We start from the raw sequence: 22,577 nt of genomic DNA on the forward strand, positions 1-22,577 counted from the left end.
GGGCCGAGCGGGCCGAGCGGGCGGAGCGAGCCGAGAGCGCAGGAGGCGGCGGCGGGTGGAGCGGAGCACGGCGCGCCGGGGCCGCCGCCGGGGGGATGCGCCTGCCTCCCCGGGCCGGTGTGTAGAGAGGGCGGGTCCCCGGCCTCGGGAGCGCGGCGGTGGAGGGGACGGAGGCGGCGGCGGCCATGGCGACCCCCAGCAACCTGGGGTCCTCTGTCCTGGCGAGCAAGACCAAGACCAAGAAGAAGCACTTCGTAGCGCAGAAAGTGAAGCTGTTTCGGGCCAGCGACCCGCTGCTCAGCGTCCTGATGTGGGGGGTAAACCACTCGGTAAGGGCTCGGCTGCGGCGCGCAGTCCCCTTCCTCCTCCTCCTCCTCTTCCTCCTCGCTCCCTTCCTCCTCCGGCTGCTGCTACTGCTTCTGCTGCGGGGCGGGGAGCCCGAGCCGGCCCCGGCCCTCCAGCACTTCACCCTCTGGGGCTGCTTGCCTGCCTCGGTGTTCCCAGCTCCGCAGAGTGCGCCCGCCCCTCTGGGCCGCCAGGACGCCACTCGCGCCTCCTTTGGATCTAGGGCCGGACGCAGGATGAGGGGTCCCGTCTGCATCTGAGCCCCACGGCCGGTGCCCGTGCCGCCTCGTCCGTCGGTCCGTGGGTCGGTCCTCGCACACGGGAAGTGGGAAGTTTGTGCGGAGCACGGCTCAGCCTCGCTGTCAGCCCCAGCGGGGGCTGCTGGGGACCAGGTCCCGCCGATCGCTCCCCTTCTGTGGGGGGTGGCGGGGGCGCCGGTGTCGTCAGGCGGCGGGCAGGTGTACCTGTCCGTGGCAGGAGCCTCCCTCAGGAGGACAGAGGTGAGAGTACTGGAGAGACTGGAGAGCGAGAAGATTTGGGGGCAGCAGCTTTAGTGCTTAGGTTCTTTTATTTCCTTTAAAGGCAATATTATTGGATAGAAGGGAAGCTTTTGGCAAAGAAAAAGCTAATGTAAATATGGCTCTGGTGCTGAGCATCTTCTCTGCTCGTCTCCCGCATCGCACTGCCGCTGTGCCGACTGAGGAGCCCTTGGCGGGGAGTCTTCCTCCCCACGCCTCCTCCCCCCACTTTGGGGAGCTGGGCAGAAGTCACCGACTGCGGAAGGGCGGCCGGGACGGTGACAGTTGGAGGGGGTCCCGGCAGGCGAGGATAGGAGGTGGTCTTGAGGTTATTGCAGCCGCCTTGGGGGTTTAAAAGCCTGGAAGAGAGCGCTTGGAAGAAAGGTTAGCTTTACGCCCAGCCAGGGCTGGTGTAAGATGCGCCGCTGCGGGCTATGCGGACTGCGGTTTGAGTGTCTGAAATAGCCTCTCGCTGATCTTACAGCGAGAAACTCTTGCAGTTTTAATCTACTTGGATAGGATCAGGAAACGTGATAGGAGCTGTTGGCTCAGCCATGAAAGTTTAAATGAGCCTGTGAATTTTGACCATGACCTTACCCACTGCAGTCAGCATCTGAGCAAAAGTGTTAAGTCTGCTTTTGATTTCTATGGGTGCCTGTGTCCTTTTCAGCATCATGGAAGTGACAGAAAACCATGTTGGTTTTTTTCTTAAAAAAAAGAACACTCTCAATTTAATAAAGTTGTTGAAAAGGCATCACTTTTCTATTTTTCTTCCCCAAGCTTAGCTGGGGAAAAGGTGGAACGGTATCAGGATTGCTTTGCGTTTGCTTGGAGTTGTGACTGCCTTTGACAAATTTGAAAAGTGATTATTTTAATGCAGTTTAATGCCTCACCCACTGAAGTTCATTTTAACTTCCTACAACTTCTTTATTAGGACTATAAATTGTTACAACAGCATATGTTACATTATTGCATCAAAAATTCCTCTGCCATGTATTACTACAGAAAATGCAATGTATTTTTTCCTAAGTTAGTAAGTCTGCAATCTAGAGTTATGTATACTACTTTTACGCTGTTTTGTAATTTATGTTATTAGCTGTGTGTCCCTTATTAATACAATAGGATCTTATATTTTAAAAGTAGGATGTGTGTACTGTAGTGCTTACTCTTATTCATGGGTGGTTTTATCTCCTTTGGAGTTCTGTTGTTTTAGTCAGGGCAGTTTGTCCAGTAAAGTAGTGTTAACAACAACAAAAAAGGGTGCTGTCTGGGAATTAGTCTGAATTCCTGTTTACTTTAGAAAGTCTTGTAGTTGTGCATGCTTTGCAGTAATCACTTCGGTTGCTACCTTATATTTTATTAATTGCTACATTTGTTTTAGAGGTTCTTGCTAAATAGAAATATCTTGAAACTAATAAAAATAAGTACATGGGGCTTATAAAAATAATACAGGATTTTTAGATAGTACATTTAGTGTTTTTTTTTTTTAATTTATTTATTTTTTGTGGTTTTTGGCCAGGGCTGGGTTTGAACCCACCACCTCCAGCATATGGGCCAGTGCCCTACTCCTTTGAGTCACAGGCACCACCCTTAGTGTTATTTTCTTTTGCTCTCAAGAACATTTTAGCTTCACCGGGCACTGTGGTGGGCGCCTGTAATCCCGGCTACTTGGGAGGCTGAGGCAAGAGAATTGCTTAAGGGTGGCACCTATAGCTCAAGTGGCTAAGGTGTGCCAGTCACATACATCAGAGCTGGCGGGTTCGAATCCAGTCCCAGCCTGCCAAACAATGACAACTACAACCAAAAAATAGCCCGGGATTGTAGTGGGTGCCTGTAGTCCCAGGTACTCTGGAGGCTGAGGCAAGAGAATTACTTAAGCCCAGGAATTTCAAGTTGCTGTGAGCTGTGATGCCAAGGCATTCTACCCAGGGAGACAGCTTGAGACTCTGTCTCAAAAAAAAAAAAAAGAACATTTTAACAATTCTAAGTGTACACAGCCAGAGTGAAGTTTGCATAGTATACGATGTAAGCATGTTAATTCATTCAACAGATATACTTTGTACACATACAGTGTCAGCTACTGTAGGAAAGATTGCTAAATTGGCTCATATTTTTTGTCCAAGTATCTTTATTTTGAAGGCTCTGAGTTGATGTAAGAAAGGTTCATTTACATACAGCCTTCTTTTTCAAAATGTTTATTTTCTTTAGTATTTTTGAAAAAAGAATGGAGGAATATAAAAAGATGAAATCTGAACACTGATGCCGAGTATTTTCTGGTTGATTTTATGTGAACTTCTGTGTGCCAAAGTTTATCGTACAGTGTGAGAATAAATATGTCAGCACTATTAACAAGCAAGCATAGCGTTGCATGTGAATGGGAACATTTGAAAAAGCCCGACAGAGAAGGAACTGATACTTCACATCAGTCTTTCCCTACATTTCTAAAGTGATCAGAATTAACGGAAAAAGATCTGTCATGAATATAGCAATTCTGTGCTTTCAAAATTTATATGGACTCATCATAAGGATATTAAGAAATAACCACAAATTTGGAGCACTAAAGGGAAACTGCATATTTATTTTGTCTTGGAAGCATCTTATAAGGGGATTGGGCATCTTCCATATACTATCCAACTGCTCATTGGATCTGTGTTCTGGTTCTTTCTCTGTTGACCTTGGGCATGCTAACCAGCTTTTGTTCGCATCTGTAAAGTAAGGTTGTTGGACTGGATGATTTCCAAGTTTTTTTCCTAACTCAAGATTCAGCTGTTTTTATAGTCTAATTAGGTGCATAACATTATACTAGGATTTATAGAATACTAATAGTATATAATAAAAGTGGCATTATAACCTTATATCCTTGCAATTATGGCAGCATTCAGGGGAATTTTCAAGGCCTTGGCTTGAGGGAAAGGAAATCTATGGTGATTTTTAAGAAACTGAACTAGAGTTTGTTATATTGATTGTAGTTGAACTGCATTGCAGTCTATTAAGTCAAAGTCTATTTGATTGAAATGTAACAACTTGCAATTAAGGTGCAAATTTTTAAGTCCATTATAGTGGTTATGAAAATCTTGATTTGGACAATGCTCAATATCGGGAATAAGCCTGTTATTGTGTGGTTAATTTGATATGTTACTGCTTTCTAACTTAAAATACCCATCAGTGAATGGATCAGTGCCAATTTTTATTTTAAGTATTTTAAGCAGTGAATATAATTGAATATGTAAAGGAAAAGATGACTTAAGAAGGCAGTTTTGTCTTGTTACATTTGGAATTACACTAAAAATGATTAGTAGTAAGCGTCTTAAAATGGTATTTTAATAGTGTATGGAGCATGTTGAATGTTATAAGCTGAGACTTGTTTTAAATAGATTTCTAAAAGGTTTTTATGCCCAATGAGATGTGGGTCTTTTAGAAATTAGTATTTAGAAAGCTATTTATGGGTGGGTGCCTGTGGCTAAGTGGTTAGGGCACCAGCCATATGCACTGGGGCTGGTGGGTTCCAATACTACCCAGGCCTGCTAAACAACAATAACAACAACAAAAAAATAGCTGGGCGTCTGTAGTCCCAGCTACTGGGAAGTCTGAGGCAAGACAATTGCTTGAGGCCAAGAGTTTGAGGTTGCTGTGAGCTGTTACGCCACAACTCTTTACTAAGAGTGACATAGTGAGACTCTGTCTCAAAAAAAAAAAAAAGGAAGTTTGGTTCAAAATGATATGAATGATTATGCAGTGAAATTAACTGAATAGACAGTAGTAAGCTAATTGCATTAATATAAACATTAGGTGAAATTCACTGAATGGAACCCAACTAATCTTTTAATCAAGAACTAGTCTCAAACTACTGTTTCCCTGAAAATAAGACATTGTCTTATATTTATTTTTTCTCAAGAAGACACACTAGGGCTTATTTTCAGGGGATGTCTTAGTGCCCATCACTAGGTCTTATTATCGGGGTAGGGCTTATATTTAACAAATGCATAGAAATCCTGCTAGGGCTTATTTTTTTGGGTAGGTCTTATTTTGGGGGAAACATGGTACTTTTTTCTTTTTCTTTTCAGAGGAAAGAAGCATGCCAAGCAGATACACACAAAACATATTATTTGGGTAGTAGTTCATACTCCCTAAAACTTGGGGGTGTGTCTGGAAAACAGATTTTCTTCTTCCTTTGTGTGAACTATGGTTAATCTGAGTACTAAATGTGTCATTAAATGTTAGTATCAAGTGATGCCTCATGGTAGGTCGACAGTCTCTCTTCTCTAGGCAGGATTATCTACTGTGTCTTTAGAAAGATGGCCAGTAAGAATTGCAATAAACGAACCAAATCTACTTTAAGTTGATTAAAAAATACAGTCAACTAGAGTAATTAATTTTTCCCATATACTTTTTGAAATACAAATTTTGGACTTGAATGGAATTTGGCAAAATGATTTGTGGTCAGATAGATGAGGTTCAAATCCTGGCTTCAGCAATTATAGGCTCTTTGAACAGCCAAACCAGTAAGTGTCTTCAATCTGAATGTATGCATTCCTGAAATGGAGATAAGGATTTCCTCACTGGGTCATCTAAATGAGATGATATAGTTGAGGCCTGTAATTATCACACCATAGGAATTCACTTATATGATGCCAAAATACAATAAAATTCAGTTGCAGCTAGTTTGGTAACATATTAAAAGCACCAGACCAGTGCTTCTCAAAATTATTGTGCATATGAATTTCCCAAGGGAACACTGTAAAAATGTAGATTCAGCAGGTGTGGAGGGGCAGAGACTGATTCTCTGCATTTTATCACACTTTCCAGGTGATGCTGCTGGTCTGTAGCTGCACAAGGCTGGGGGAAGAAATAACTTTACAAGGAAGGAGAAATGTGCAGGGTTTCCCGTGACTGTATGTGATGAGTCCTTGGAAGAATGGTGGCCTAAGGATGGACCAGAAAAGTTAGGAGAAGGAATTATGTGTTGTTGGAAAGGGACGCAAGCTATTTTGGTATAAGAAATGTTGAATTGGCAGCAGATGGCAGGTGGATCTTCCTGTTACAGTACCACACAGGACGGACGCTGGGAAGGTGGGATGAGCCAGGTTGGGGTTGCAGTAGGGAACTGAGACTTTCCCATACAGAATTGGTGGTTGAAGCCACGTGGGTGAATTAGATCTCTGACAGAGACCCTGGGATGCTTGAGAAGCTTGGCTTTGCGGGAAAGATGAAGGAAGAAGAAAGCAGGAGAAAACTCACAAGGAGGCCAGTGGAATTAGATGCTCCAAAGGGTTTGAGGTTTGTGGCTGTACTTTTTGCAAGAGTTTGCAAGAGTAGTTAACGTGAAAGTGTGCATGTGTGTGCGCGTGTGAAAGCTCAAAGGATTTAAGGAGTGAGTGGAATTAGAGACAGCTTTGCTTTTTAGAAAGTTAAGAAGGAAGGTGAAAGATGCTACTTTGTTTATGAATACCTAGGGTTTTTCCTTGACTGCATTTTTTCCTTTCCATTCTCACCCTTATTGTACCTACTCAGATTTGTTTCCCTGTTTCCTAGGCTGTTAATAAAACTTTTGACTTGTTGCCCTGGATCTGCTTTTATCTACATTTACTTTGTTTTTTTGTACTTTGGACCTCTTGTGGCAGTCTGGTGAAGGCTGTGGACCCCTTCTTAGGATAATGCCTTTTAATGAATAAGTGAATTTACAGAATTCAGGATTATCCTACCAAGGTCATGCATCCCTTGAATTCTGTCCATGGACCATTTGGAGATTTGTGGAGCCCAGTTAAGAATCCTCCCAAGGATAAGAGTGGTGGGAAATAAGGGGGAGCACACAGCATCCAGGAAGAAAACTACATGGGAGGGATGTGCGTGGGTTGAATCATTACTTCTGAGGTCACAACATCCAGAACTTGGTAGGATTCGAACCTGTACCTTGAGCACTGAGCCGTGCTGCCTCATTTCTGTCTGATCTTTTCTTTCCTTTTCTTAGTCTTAAATTTTTGGATGGACAGAACATTAACTATTACCACGGAAAGAAACTGTTTGAAAACACTATTTTCTTCTTTTTAGAAAGGAAAATCATTGTTTATGGCCCAGGCATGCAGGGAGAGAAGAAATACATATGTGAGTTATTTATGAAACGTGTAGAAAGTTTTAAAACGGTAGCTAAACCTAAAGATAAACCTTTCCGTTTTAAGTCTGTCTATAGTTCTTCATCTACCTGGAGACAGGGCTTAAGAGCCAGGGCTTTGGAGCCGCAGAGTTTGGTTGTGTGACATTGAGCAAGTTATTTCCCCTCTCAGTTTGTTGTTTAGAAAAGGAGATAATAATAATACCTAGTTTGGAAGTTTGTTATGTGCTTTGAGAAGTTACAGTATGTGTAAGTTCTGACTAAAGTTAGCTGTGACTTTTTAGAATATATTTTAAATGATAAAACATAGCAAATTATTAGATTGTATGTTAAATTAGTGGTTACTTTATCCCGATTCATAGTATATTGTCACCATTTTATCCGGCACACTTCATATATTTTTGCGTTGTGAATTGTCACTTTGGAATTATCCATATGCCCTTGAGTTTCTGTATCTATTTTGCTATCTTATTCTTTCTTGCATCTTTAACACCTTGACTAGAGATTAGGTTGTTCGAGGTGTCAAAAATCTAATTCACATTCATTAGTTGCAAGTTGTCAGCTATTGACTTGATAGTTCACCTTTTGAAAAAAAATAGATATCACAAGATGTTATGATGCAAAATGAATGAATATATTGTGGATGCTGGCTAAAAATCAGTCATCATTGCGGGGGATATAGACACGAAACATATATATATATATACACACACAAATACACAAACACAACTAGAATGTCAGGAATGCTGGGAGTGGAGGGTATTAAATAGGGTAGGCAAAGTATAGGCCTCATCTCGGGAGAAGACTGAGTTTGCACAAGAGTGAGACCCTGTCACTACTAAAGATAGAAAAATTAGCTGGTGTGGTGCCAGGTGCCGGTAGTCTACTCAGGTTGAGGCAGAAGGATGCAGTGAGTTACGATGACAACACTGTATTCAGGGCAACAAAACAAGACTCTATCTCAGAAAAAAAGATGACTTTGAGCAAAGGCATAAGTAGGTAAAAGGCTTAGAGATGAGAACATCAGGGTTGAGCATCTCAGGAAAAGAAATTGGTCTTCAAAACCCCTGAGGCTCCTGCTGGCCTAGTATGTTCCAGGACCTGCAGGGGCAGCTATGTGGCTTGAGGAGAGTAAGAGAGGGGTGAAGTGTCAGCAGATGGGGCCAGGTGATAACAGGGGCTGGAGCATGATTACTTCTGCCTGGGCTCCTTGGAGTAGCCTTGGGAGGAGGTGACATTGTGTAGGACCTTGAAGATTAAGTAGCATCTCCCAGCTGCAGAAGATGAGGAAAGGCTGATGTGGCCAGGAGACCAACAAGTGGGGAAAACAAGCAGGTTGGTGACCATGAGTAGCCTGCTATAGTTGTGGCCTAGACCCTTGCCACTCAGAATCTGTAGTTCACAGACCAGTGCGTGCCTCAGGCAGCACCCAGCACCCTGTAAGAAGTGCGGAGCCTGGGGCCTCTGCAGACCTGCTGGAGCAGAATCTGCATTTTTTTTTTTTTTTTAATTTTTGCAGTTTTTGGCTGCCTCCTCTTGTATATGGGGCTGGCACCCTACTTCTTGAGCCACAGGAGCAGCACAGAATCTGCATTTCAACAGGACAGGAGATTGTCAGCACATTTGAGTTTGAAAAGCACCAGCCAGGGTAGATGTTTGATTTCAAGTCTTGGGGTTTCTTGGATGTGTGGACTCAGAGCTGGTGGGGGGATTTAGCCCTTATTTCAGCTTCCTCCAGGACACCCTTGTTTTTGTCCTTATTGTTATCTTAAAAAAGGGCAGGGGGCATTAAATATAATATGTACAAGGCAAAAAAGTTTCTGCAAAAGATTGGGAACTACAGAAGTAAACGATGGGGATGTCAAGAGATGGTTGAAAAGGTAGTTTGAGGCCACCTTGAAGAGCCAAGCAGTTGATGTTTGCCAAAGAAAAACCAACAACAATTCTGACCAGGGTCACTTTAAAATCTGAAATGGCACTCACCCCTGAGACCTTCCTGTCCCTTTTACTGTGTTCTCTCAGATCATTTCCTTTTCTCCAACTTACCCCGGGTGTCCCTCTTCCCTCCCTAGGCTGAGAGCCTCATGTGGAAAGCATCGAGTAAGTAGAAGCCACCAGCCTCTGCTCTTAACTTTTAGACAGCGAGGTCCATTGGTCTGCAGACCTACTGGAGAGCTGCCCTGTTTAGCTTGGCTTTTTCAATTTCAATTAATAAAACTTAAAGTTAACTTTTTCATGCTGAGTGCTCAGTAGCCACCTGTGGCTGTTGAATCAGATAGTGTGATTATTAAACAGTCTCCACCTTAGTGACCGCTGCCCTGGGACAGAGAAGCTAGCTGTCCTGGGTCCACAAGCTCTCCCTGTAGCAACACCTCACTCCCTGTTCCATTTCATAGCAGGAGTTGGAAAGCCTTGTCCAAAGCTCTGGGCTTGTCTGTGCCTTTGGGGATCCCCACCTGCCACATTCTCCTTAACATGTTCCAATCCCGCTTTTATCCCTGCCACTCAGAGGAAACTGCCCTTGTTCAGCATCACCAGCAAAGCTCAGGTTTTCAAATCTGAGTGTTGGGTCCCGCTGGAATGCAGACGTTCTCAGGTTCTTGCCTCCCAGTACCAGAGAATGAGCCCTGGTGCCTGGTTGGTGATGGACCGGCCACTGCAAAGCAATAACAAAAGAGACACGTGTGGCAGAATGAAGGGCGAGCGCCCCTCCAGGCGTGGAGAGGAGACCCCGAAGTCTGAGCAGACATTCTGTGTTATTTGTTCACTAGTTTGTCCCACCTTTCCCCTGGCCAGGTTGGCTGTTGTTTCCCACCCTGGGGGTGATTGACAGGATGAGCCTTCCCAGAAGAACTGGGAGGGAGTGGAAATTTGCAGTGTTAATTGTGTAGTAATGCGCTTCTGGCTAGCTTAAGATCACGAGGGTGTCTCACTGTGTGTTCCAACCGGGATCAGTCCCTATTCGGTTCCAGCTCTCACCCTTAGCAATTTACTGCCACCTGTTTACCTTCCACCAGACTCAACCCAGGGGTTTCTTCTCCTCCCCCTCCTCATTTTTTTTTTCTTTCAGAGACAGAGTCTGACTTTTCCACAAGTAGCGGGGACTACAGGTGCTCCCAACAATCCCAACAACGCCGGGCTAGTTTTTCTATTTTAGTAGAGACCTAGTCTTGCTCTTGCTCAGGTTGGTCTCTGGAGCTCAGGTGATCCACCCGCTTGAGCCACCCCACCCCGGCCCTTCTCCATTTTATTTTCCTCTGCCTCATGGTCACTCCTTTATGTCAGGCTTCTCGTCCTCTGTTCAGTCTCAGACTGTGGGAATGTGTCAGGCCTCTGCCCAGGGTCATCTTGTATAGTGACATCTACTTTCTGTGCATAGCCTTATTTAGTCTCATGGCTGTTGATACCATTTTACCGCGATGGGTGAGGAATTTCTATCTTCAGCTCTTTAACGTCCCTCTTGGGTTCTATGTTCAGTGTCTTAGCAAATGTCTCTGTGTGCCTACCTGCTGGGATCTCTGACAAAGTCTCAGGTAGGGCCCTTGCTTTCTTTGCCCAGTCTGCCCCTCCTCCCCCAATGTCCTAAGCCATCCTCATCTCATCTCAGGGAATAGACCAAAAACTCCGCGACTAACCTTGATTCCTCTCCTTGATTCCACTCCTTCCTCACATCCCATTTTTGAGTCCTGTGCCTGCAGCTTCTCCCTTACCATGGAAATCCTTTTTGTGTACAACAGGGTGGTAGCCCAGTGATTCACCCTTGCCCTGCTTCAGTCCAGATTCTGTCCAGGAGTGGCAGAATGATCTTTCTGAACTGCGGGTGATACCATGCCACTTTCTCAGTTAAATCTTTTATTTTGAATAAAATGCATATCCTCTTCTAATTCTCAGGAGGTCTCCCTGGCCTGGTCACCGCTTCCCTCTTTGCCCTCAAGCCCTAACACCCTCCTCATTACTCCTACGTTCCAGCCACACTGGGCTTTTTCTATTCCTAAAACAAGACAAGCTCAGACAGCCACAGAGTCTCTGCATTTTCTTTCCTCTTTTTCTGGAATGTTCTTCCCTCAGATCTCTGAATAGTTGTCATTTTCCTCTCTCAGCTAAAGGGTTGCCTTCTCAGATGGTGTCCAACCTCCTAAACTCAGCTCCTTCACTAATATGTCACTCTTTTATTCCCACGGTGACACTTAACACTGTCAGAAACTGAGTCGTTTATTGTTTATCTGCCCTAAGAATGCTAAGTTCCACTATTATGAGACTTTAGCTTATCTGCTAGCAGACTAGAACAGGAACTAGGTCTTTGGCACCTGGAACAGTATTATTATTATTATTTTTTACAGTAGGCGCTCAATACATGTTGCATGAAGGAGAGAAGCAGGGATTCTGAACTGTGGGGCTATTAGTGCTCATGACGGGTGCCATGAGTGGTCACATTTTCTCCAGCCTCTCCAAGCTTGTTTTTGTTGTGATTGAGCACAGTACTTAGAGCGTTTTGCTGAGCAGGTTGTGCAATGCATGAGAGAGTGGGGAAAAACTTGCTGCAAGTTGGTGATAAGAGCTGTGGGGTAACTGTGAGCTAGAGCTACATTTACAGCAGCACAGAAGCCCTGTGCCTTGGGAATGACAGAGGGGGCGCAGAGAGTAAACAGCTTCTCTCAAACAATGCCAGAATGTTGAAAGGCCGCCAAATGAATTGTGTGAAGACTACAAATGTATTTCTAAACAATCTGTGGCATTATGATAGAAGAGTGACCTGCAGTATTACATGGATGATTTGTTCTTTTAGTGGCATCAGATAGGTCTCTAAAAATTCTAGCAACTCAGAAAGCGAGCTGTAAGTTAAATTTAAGATTCCATAAACATTTTGACAATAGTGGTAATTTTCAATATTTCAAGGCTTTATGGGTCTTTTTCTACTGGGTCTTGTTTCTGTCGGTGTTTCCTCATGGTGCCCTGTTGCCATGTGTGTTTGGTTCGTTTCTGGCCATGAGCTGCCCATTTCCCTTGTGGGGGTCTTTGGGAACGATTCTTGGAGTCTCAAGATAAAGATATGCCTGCGTCCCTCCAGAGAGAATGGTTGGTTTTTGCCCAACATCAAGGAGCAGTACAGACTAAGACTATTTGAAACTCAATTCATGGCTTGGGGAATTTTGGACCTCATGGGGATATAAATTTGGGCTACAGTCTCCTGGAGGTGGAACAGGTTTATTTTTGGTTAACCAACTGTGGCTTTAACTCTAGTCCTTGGTGGGCCCTCTGAGACAAAGTTGTTTCCAGGACTAACTTACTGCTCTTGTGTCCAGCTTTCACTTAGAGGTTGGCAAGGTAATACTCTCCTGCCTCTTCAGCTCCTAGAAACCTTTAAGCAGATGCTTCAAAAATATTTTATTCAGGATGTTTACTTGTTTTCAGGGGCAGAGTGGACCTCAATTACCCTATCAGTAGAAATGGAAATCAGCATCAAAGTGTGAAAAGAGAATGATAGTAAGGGGGAGAGTGGCAAGTCAGAGCACTGTGGGATTCTGTGGCCTCCCTGGGGGTGGAACAGTGAGAGGAAGTGGTAAGACAGGACGGGGATAATAAGGAAGGTCATCTGGGCGAGAGGTGATGGAACCTGAACTTGGGCAGTGGTGAGAGAGAAGGGAAACAGGTAGACATTTCAGAGAGAAGCAGCTGATTTGGTGGCTCATTTATTTGGTGGGGGAACAGATAGGAAGGACTCACCAGGGTTGTTTCCTTAGCACACTCTCCCTTACATTGTTGCTATCTTTGGGGCCGTTTGCCAAAAATAGTCCTTTGGCTAAAGGACTATTTTTAGTGGGTAAAATTAATCTTGGTTTCTTTAGGTATCATGCTTTCCGTTTCACAATACTTTATGACTTGCTCTCTACATGCCTTTTAAATGACAACATCAAAAATTATGCATAGTATTTTATGAAAAATTAACTTTTGGTTTGTCTGTGCTATAGTTCAATCATTTAAACAATTTTTTGTCACATTTTATGTGCGTGTTCTGTGTGTGCATGTGTGTGTTTCTGTCCAAGCAAGGGACTAAAAATTAAGTCACAATTATTTTTAACTAAAAATCTGTATTGAAAAGGTTGAAATTATTTGAAACTGATGGCGTAAGGTCTGAAGTGTAAGGTCTCTCAGTACATATATTTTAGTTTCCTTTAGTGTATGTTCCATTCCATTTTAAGAGTTCTCGTTTTCAACCCATTAGCTATCGTATGGTGGCTTGTTTTTTAAAGGGGCTGACGTGAGAGTGTGATTGGTTAAATACATCACCAATATTAGGCAAACAGCTTAACACACCTGTTCTCAAAAACTGATTTGAAGCTTTATATTGACTTATGTCAAGTGAAGAATTTTTATTACCTCTCCAAAGAATTTTTTTTATTTTGGAGACAGTTTCATTATGTTGCCCTCAGTAGAGTGCTGTTGCGTCACAGCTCACAGCAACCTCAAACTCTTAGGCTTAAGCAATTCTCTTGCCTCAGCCCCCCAAGTAGCTGGGACTACAAGTGTCTGCCACAATGCCTGGCCTTTTTTTTTTTTGTTGCAGTTGTCAATTGTTTAGCAGGCCTGGGCTGGATTCTAACCCACCGGCCTCAGTTTATGTGACCTGCACCCTACCTGCTAAGCCGCCATCACGGAGCCTAGTGGACATATTTGTATTTAAATTATTTCTCTTTGCATTAAATTCTGCAGACTTAGAATCCTATATGCAAGTTGCTGGACACTCTTTACATTCAGAACTTAGTGTTATTTGTAGTTGCAGTGAATAGGCTTTGGTTGTGTTCCACCCCCCAACCTGGACTTTGAGGAAGGTGTCAGGTATTAGTCAACCCAAGAATGACCTCTTGTCTCTTTCCACATAAACTGTATAAAAGTTCCCGGTCGTGGAGAGCACTGAGGGCTGACATCAGTATCGCCACCTGCACACCATGCGAAGGGCTGCATCAGGCAGAGACAGGCGCCCTCTTTGTGATCTTCCCACACAGAGGAGGCCCATTTTCTGAAGTGTACAGAAGTGCCCTGTGTGCTTGCAGCTGCCACACTTTGCCCTGCTTTTCTTGGGTCAGGCATCGAAAATTTCTCTTGTCAAATTCCCAAGCGTTGGTGTCTTTGAGGAAGCTTTCAGGTGGTGGTTAGGCTGGACCCAAGAAAAGAAAGTAGGATTTATAAAGCTCCCTTCCAGATTCAAATCTGCTTTAGAAAAAGCACAAATGTGCAGTCCTCTGTGCTGTTATAATGCCGACGAGTTTGGATAAGCCTGGTAAATGGATGTGGCATCCATGTAGGAATTTGTCCAGATACAGTTTTCTTAGTGCCCCCAGGTAGCAGCAGCTGGATGTGGACTGTGCTAGCCCAGCGGAGAGCAGGAACCTAGGTCGGACACCAGGACCACACACACACCTTGCTCTTTCTTCTGGGTTAGCTCAGGTGGACAGGTGTTTTTACATCACAGTTCTCTCCAGTCTTTGCGCTTTTTGCCCCTAGTCTTTATAACTTAGGAACTCCATTACTCCTCATATTCCTTTCCAGTGATCTCCAGCTTTGTGTTTTTGACATCTATTCATATTTATTAAAAATTAAACATTTTGGAAAACTGATACATATATATATATATATGTATGTAGTTATTTATTTATTTTTTTGCAGTTTTTGGCTGAGGCTGGGTTTGAACCCACCACCTCTGGTATATGGGGCCATTGCCTTACTCCTTTGAGCCACAGGCATTGCCAAAACTGATACATACATTTTTTAGGATTTTTATTTTTAAGCAGACTGGGGATAGAGTTTCATAGGTTTTGAGTGGCCTGCCAAATATCTGGTTTTAAGAGTGTGCATAGAACTTAACATTTTTCAGAAGTACAGGAACGTTTGTATTTACAATTTATTTTGAACCACTATGTGTGCTCAGGCTGGAATACTCTCAAAGAAACAGTTATTTTTGGCTGTTTTGGTCCCACAATAACCAGAAGCTAGAAGCCTGGTTGTCTAAGTGGCCTGTAGCTTAAAAGTTTGAAGACACTGCTCTCACCATGCAGAAATTTCTTTAAGGGCCCCGTGGAGCTCCTTGGTGAACCCCTCTAGCCTCACCGGGTCTCTCTCCCGGTGTCTGACGCTCCATCTCAGGTGCCTAGTGTAGTCAGATGCCTTTCACCGGTGAGCCCTGACCGAGTTTCCACTCTGCAGATGACCTCTCTGTGCTAATCAGCAGCTCCCTTTCCCACAGTTTGCTGTCCTCGCTTTTACACCCAGGAACGTGAGGAGGAGGAGAAACTCTTTTCAACTGGCCTCTCTCTCCAACACTCGTGTCCTCGGGCTCTCACTACAACGTTAGGACTTGGAACATGTTTCCTGTAGATAGAAACTGCCAGCTTACAAATGAACATTTGGAAAGCAGTCCATTCACAAATTAGGTTCTGCCTGCACCCAGATGAGAAGTTCAGATGCTTTGGCATGGAGAGAACTGTTCAGAAACAGTGATTGTTTCTGAAATTATATCCATAAGGCATTTATTTATTTCTTGGCACCTTGAGCCAGTGTAAGAGGATGGAAGCACATTTAGGGACATTTTAAAAGAAAAACCAGTAGGAGCATTAATATTGAAAAATCTACATAAGTATAGAGAAGCAACCAGTAGTGGTGTGTTTCTTTCCATTTTATTCATATTTTAAATCTCCTTGAGATTGTACTATTTATATGTTTCATCATTTTACTATGTACAGTAATTTTTACCTTTTAATGACTCATCTGACAATGTTTTAAAAGTCCATTTGCATTGGTTTCAGCTAGCATAAATATTGCTGCTATCAACATCTCCCTTTATTAAGCTTTTCCTTTAGATGATTCTGTTTGGGAAATTTACTTGGTTGAAGGGTCTGAATATTTTAAGGGTCCTGATATGTGTTTCAAGTGCTTTCAAAAAGTTTATAATCCCAGCAGAGTGGGTGAGAGCTACTTTAACACATCTCCTGCTTTGAGTATATTTTAGGTTGAATAGTAAAGATTGGAATAAAAAGATATCCTCTTGTTTACTTGGGCTTTTCACCTATTTAAGTCTCTGTTCAGAGGGATTTTTATTTTTTTTGATCAACAAAAATGGTGCACATTTGGGATGTCAGGTCTGGAGGTTGGAGGACAGCAGGATTGGCCGTCTGGCCTAGGAGTCTGCCCTCCCAGGACAGCTGCTTTCTGCTGACCCACTTCTTACAATATTTCTTCATTCTGCTCCAGGCAGTGAGTCTCTGGGTTCCAGAAGCAGGTCAGTGTCCACTGTCATGGTTGGCTCACTTGACCTGGCCAAACACCACCTGACTTACCCGCCAGTCACATTCAGTGACAGGCCGAATTCTTTAGACACAAGTAAGCTAGTCAGGAGTTTGTAGTTGGTTATCCAGTCTGACTACTTACATTAGGCTTGACCTATGGACGCTTCAGTACAACTGTTTAGAAGATGTAATGAGACGTCCACCAGAATCCATAGTTAGAACACTGTGTGTTAGCCTTTTAAAGGCTGAATATTATCAGCCCATGGTAGTCTCATAGTTTGGCCTGGAGCTTATTTCCAAGTTCTGACCTCTCTGTCCAGCATTACTTGATGTAAATTTGGTGATGACCTATGCTGTCTTCACATTCTGAGGCCTTGTGAGGCAGGTCAGGGAGGCTGAAACTTTGCCAGATAACTGGGAAGACCCAAGCTTCTTTTTGTTTAAATAATAGACTTTCAGAAAAGAGAAAGCAACATCATTTTAATTGTTAACTTTCTAATATTCTAATATAAAATATAGCTTTTTTTTCTGAAGAAAATGAACTTTTGAGAACATTGAAGAAAATTGAAGCAACAAAGGCAGAGCTCCCTTAGAGAAAAAGGTCATGCTTAGCCATCCAGATAAACTGTTATTTCCACTTTATGTGGATATGTTGTATTGTGACAGTGGTAACCACAGTTGCCAAGTCTCAGGAGGTCTAAATTACTGACTATTTTAGATGGATGCAGGCTTTAAAATTAGCCCTGGGACATTACATTTCTTTAAAAAACTTAACCTTAATTGATTCTTATTTTTTAAAGCTTGAATTAAATAGATAATTAAGGGTCCTTTATAAAAGATGATAATATGTATTTAACTGGGATTAATAGAGAGTTATTACTTGTTATTTTAAAATATTAAATGTTTGACATTCTGAATAGGCTTTGGAAAGTAGGCTTTTTGGCATAAATTAGCCAAATGCAATCTTGTATTAATTTTAAAATAAGAACTTTAAAAATTGTGGATGTAAATTTTGCATGCCCTTTTCTATTTTTGAAAAAAGTAGCTTGATTTGGGGTGGGGGGAGTGTTTGGGCTAAATACAATCCAGTGCTTCTGTATATTGAAATACGCTGTAGTTTTTACACATGTTGACGGAGGTGGGCGTGATTATAGAGATGTTGACTGTTCTGTTGCGTGAGAACTTGGCCAGTATATTTAAAATGTGATGCGCCTCTCTGAGGAGGGATTACAGATGATTTTTTCACTTTATGCTTACATATTTTTATAGGTTCCTTTAAAAAAACTGAGCATCCAGTGTTTTTGTAATTAGAGAAAAACATAAGTCATTGTAAGGTGAGATGAGTGGTGGGAAGAATTCTTTTGTGCAATCATTTATACCCTCTGTATCCAAGGGCTCCGCATCTGTGGCTTAATCAACCACTGTTCAACAATACTTGAAAAAAAACTTAAAAACAACAAAACAAAAAAAAATACAAGTGAAGGTACCAATACACTGTAACAACTCTTTACATGGCATTTATGTTGTATTAGGTACTATAAATGGTCTGGGGATGATCTGAAGTACATGGGAAGATGTGCCTAAGTTATAAGTAAATACTACACCACTGTTTATATCAGGGACTTGAGGGTCTGTGGATGGTCATATCTTCAGGGTCTGCAGATACCAAGGGATGATTTTATGTTGAATTTGATGAGGCAGAGCTGACTTATACATTTTTGTTGTTGTTGTTGTTGAGACAGAGCTTCACTATGTTGCCCTTGGTAGAGTGCTGTGGTGTCACAGCTCACAGCAACCTCAAACTCCTGGGCTTAAGTGATTCTCTTGCCTCAGCCTCCCAAGTAACTGGTACTATAGGCACCCGCCACAACACTCAAGTGGGTATTTTTTGTTGTTGTAGCTGTCATTGTTGTTTGGCAGGCTGGGGCTGGATTTGAACCCACCAGCTCTGGTGTACGTGGCTGGCGCCCTAGCCACTGATCTATAGGTGCAGAGCCTACATTTTGGTTTGTGAAATAGATACATCTGCAAGATAGAAGAGATTTTTTAGAAGGTGGGTAGTCATCCCAGAAAATCCTTTGATTTAAAGGAAGTAGTGGGCTGGGTGAGGTGGCTCAGGCCTGTAATCTTTGCATTCTGGGAGGCCGAGGTAGATGGATTGCTTGAGCTGTAAGTTTGAGACCAGCCTGAGCAAAAAGCGAGACCCTGTCTAAAAATAGAAAAACTGAAGCAAGGGGATTGCTTGAGTCAGAGTTGGAGGTTGCTATGAGCTGTGATGCCACAGCACTCTACCTGGGGCGACAGCTTGAGATTCTGTCTCAAAAAATGGAAAAAAAAAAAAAGGGAAACAGTGATTGTATTGGGAGAAACAGCTGGGTAATAAATGATTCTAAGTATAAGGAGTATAAGGGCTAAAAATTGTCGCTTCTAGTGAGTTTGAGAGAAACAAAGATAGTCTGGAGTGATTACCGCTTACCTACGGTTTTACTACGCATCTCATCAGTGAAGCAATTTGCACTTGTGCTGTCAGTGTATGAATTTTTATTTATGTTTCGTGTGTACTACTGTATTTTTATACCACATAGATTGTTACCATCATACCATAAATAAACTGACCAAATGACATAGGGGTGCTCTGACACAGTTTGAATTATTTAAGTAGCATGTGATCATCTAACATATGAACCCAAATGAGGGTTGCTACTCATGGCAAATTTCCCTTAAAAGGTAAGAAATGCAGCTTTCAAATATAAATAGGTGTTCTGCTGATTTCTTCCTTGCATGCAGTGGATTTTCTTGCTTATTCCTTCCCCAAACTCAGCGCTTGGGAGATGTTGTCCCTTGGAATTCCAGGGAGATTGGTTTCAGGATCTCTGCAGATAACTAAAATCCATGGATGTTGCTTGGGAACCCCGTAAATATGAAAAAGCAGCCCTCTGCGTTCTCAGATTCTGCATCCAGCAAATGCTGTATTTTCCACCCGCCTTTGGTTGAACCCATGGATGCAGAACCCTCCCATATCAAGTATGTAAATGAAGGAGAGAGTGACTCTGGATTTAGACCTTGTTCATCGGGTTTTAAAAATTTCTTTGATTTCATTCCAAAAAAATCATAAAATGTCAGAACCAGATGGTACTTGACATTATTTTTTTTTTCCTAATCCATCTCATTTTATAGATGAGAAAACTAAGACTGAGAAGTAAAGAAATAGTGCTCGGTGGTAGAGCCAGGATGAGAATGGCATCTCCCATTCAGCACCAGGCTCCTGGTGTGTATAAAGGTCATCTGCAGCTAGCGTGGAGATGACCAGCAGCTCCCCAGGACCAAGTGAGTGGAGATCCATTGATACCTGCTTTCCTAAAGACTTCCCTCTCCAGTCTCTCAGCTGTTTTGCTTCCCAAACATATGGCCTCGAAATCATCTTTCATTTTCTCCTTTTGCTTCCTTCTTATCGTGGACACATGCTCCATCTAACTATTACTGAAACGTGATGAAGACTCATAAATAGATTCTCATTTCCGGAGAAGTAGCCTTATAAGTGAATCAAGATGCCACGTAGTCGCTCTGACTCTTTTCAGTGGTGAAGGTGAAATCCTCATTATGTCTGCTCTTAGAAAGTCTCCAAGACTCTTAACAAAGCGTAGGTAAAATAAAGCAAAAGGCAAACAGCGGAAAAAAATCAAATTGTAAATGGGGGGGAGGGGAAATAGGTATTTACCATAAAATTGTGCAGTTTTGGTTAAGGAAACTGACATTTGAACTTGAAACTTAGGTATGAATTTCTCAGCAGCGATGACAGAGTTGTGGTCTAACCGTCTTTGTCTATTGGAAGGACAAATATTGGTTTATTTTCACTCCCTGGTTCTGAGGGAAATTTGCTATGAAAGGAATTAAACCACAAAGTGAATGACCCTGACAGACTAAAACAGCACTGAAATTATTGCCTGTGCAAAACTCTTCCTTTCCTGAGTTTTATGAAAGTCACAGAAACTCAGCACACACAGAGTGATATAACCCAGCCCTCTGACTGTGTACAGAGATCCAGTGTGAATGAAAGATTGCTTCAAGAATTGTTTCCCAGTCTGCTTGGTGACAAACTGAGGTTATTATTGACTGTCAAAAGGACATGTCATCTGCACTGTTGACTGAAAGACCATTCCTATAGTATGTCCTTAGTAAAGACCTTGTCTTATTAGGTCAAAGGAGAACTTGACTTGTAGGCTCCTGAGAAGGCTACTTACTGCCTTTCTGTCAAGAGGAAGGCCACATGTGGAACCTACACATCTCTGAGAAAACACTCATCAGAACCTCTCCGTTGAAGTTGCCAGATTCTAAGTTATAGAGCAGAAAAGACTGTGTCCAGGAAAAGAGGTCTCAGGGGTCTACCCTGGTGATAGAAGGCTCTGTGCCCAGTGTCCACAGCGTGTTTGTGTGGAAACATATCCTGCCCTGCCCCATTCCTCAAACAGTCCCGGGTGGACTTTAGACTATTTTCTGTTGTCTCAGCGCTGACACACGTCTGATGTTTGGTCCTCACTGACAAAGACAGAGAGTTTAGAGTCTCAACTATAGGTCTAAGCTGCTTTCAGCAGCTCTTCCCATTCAGTGATTAGAAATATGTTCTTGGCTCAGCGCCTGTGGCTCAAGCGGCTAAGGCGCCAGCCACCCACACCTAAGCTGGCGGGTTCCAATCCAGCCCGGGCTCGCCAAACAGCAATGATGGCTGAAACTAAAAAATAGCCAGGTGTTGTGGCGAGCGCCTGTGGTCCCAGCTACTTGGGAGGCAGAGGCAGGAGACTTGCTTGAGCCCAGGAGTTGGAGGTTGCTGTGAGCTGTGATGCCACAGCACTCTACCCAGGGAAATAGCTTGAGGCTCTGTCTCAAAAAAAAAAAAAAAAGTATGTTCTTATAAAAGCTTATTTTTGAGAAGTTAAGACTTGTGCTTCTTTGAAGTGTGTTCCTAAGAGTGGTTTACTAAATAAAGCCCTCGTGGGCCAAGCACAGTGTTGAGATCAGGGTTTCCTTTTTTTCTTTCTTTTTTTTAACACAGTTTTTGGCCAGGGCTGGGTTTGAACCCACCACTTCTGGCATATGGGGCTGACACTCTACCCTTTTGAGCCACAGGCACCGCCCCAGGGTTTCTGTTTTAATCAGCAGCTCATGACTGAAAACATGGAAAGTGCCCCAGTGGGAAAGCCACCTCATCATTTGTGGAATCAGACAGGGTGTCCATAAGGAATGAATAATTTTTAAGTGGTAAAGTATTTCTTTTTTACCCAAGTGATGTAACAACTTACATTTTATGATGAAAAGTAAGGAATAAAATTTGTATAAGAGCTTCTCGAGGTAAAAAAAAAAAAAAACCCCAGCTCTACTCTGGTACAGAGATGCTTATATAGTCCAAGGAAGTATACTGGGCTGGAAATCAATAATCCTGAGAGGAGGGAAGGAGCAAGAGTATAAGGGCTGTGTTGTGTGTGGATCTGAAGAAAAAGAGGATGGTGTGTGTACAGTACGGTAGGCTTTGAGGTCGTGGCAGGTTCTCAGGAGGTGGGTGACAAGGATAGAGGAGGACATGAGACTGATCTAGCCAAGGGAGAAGCTCTAGTCCACAGCCACCATCCTGAATGTTATTAGAGCAAGATGGATTTGGTGGTCCCTGCGCTTAGTTGCTTTCATTTGGAGTAGAAACACTCAAGTCAGCACTGTTTGAACTGCTGGCATTTCTTAAGACTTACCGAAACTACTCTGTTGTTCTTGCTTGTAAAATAGGGATACCACCCCCTCTCCTTCCCCCTGCAGGGTGTTCTGTGGGGGACCAATCATGCTCAAAGATGAAGACATTTCATCCCTTTTATTGGTCTGGAGCAAGTTCCAGGACAGGGGAGTGGTAGAAATGTTTGCTCTAGTGCCCCCCCAAAATAATTTATACCCCAGCGCCCTTGTGTTTGTATCAAATCCCTTCGTTAATTTCTTTTTCTTGTTTAGAGGAAATACGTATATTGATTTCACAATCAAGGCAGTATTGCATAATTTAAAAGGGCTGGCATTGGAGACAAACTATTTCAAATTCTAGCCTTCCCGTTTGCCTTGGACAAGTTGTTTTATCTTCTCAATCTCAGTTTTCTCTTCTGTAAAATGGGTAATTCTTGCCATATTATAAAGAGGACAAAGTGAGGTAAGGAATATCAAAGAGTCTGGCAGTAGTAATAGTCAGAGTTCACTTGAATATTAGCCCCCCCCCCCTTGGGTATTTGTGCTCTTAGAAGAAAAATTTTCTTGAAAGAGGGGATACTTGAGTTTTGTGTCATTTTCTTCCGCAAG

At 42.9% G+C, this 22,577-nt stretch overlaps 1 protein-coding gene across 1 annotated transcript in view; it reads left to right on the forward strand.

Annotated features, from left to right (window-relative positions):
• Positions 1-8: 8 nt before the first annotated feature.
• Positions 9-22,577, forward strand: part of PIP4K2A (phosphatidylinositol-5-phosphate 4-kinase type 2 alpha) — a 164,527-nt gene continuing 141,958 nt past the window's right edge. Inside the window, exon 1 of the mRNA XM_003786760.2 lies at positions 9-329. Coding sequence (XP_003786808.1) covers positions 186-329 — 144 coding nt within the window. The 5' untranslated portion in view covers positions 9-185. The remainder of the gene's footprint in view (positions 330-22,577) is intronic.

The sequence above is a fragment of the Otolemur garnettii genome, unplaced genomic scaffold (genome assembly GCF_000181295.1).
Source record: "Otolemur garnettii isolate 467f Iridium unplaced genomic scaffold, OtoGar3 scaffold00019, whole genome shotgun sequence".
Taxonomy (NCBI): domain Eukaryota; kingdom Metazoa; phylum Chordata; class Mammalia; order Primates; family Galagidae; genus Otolemur; species Otolemur garnettii.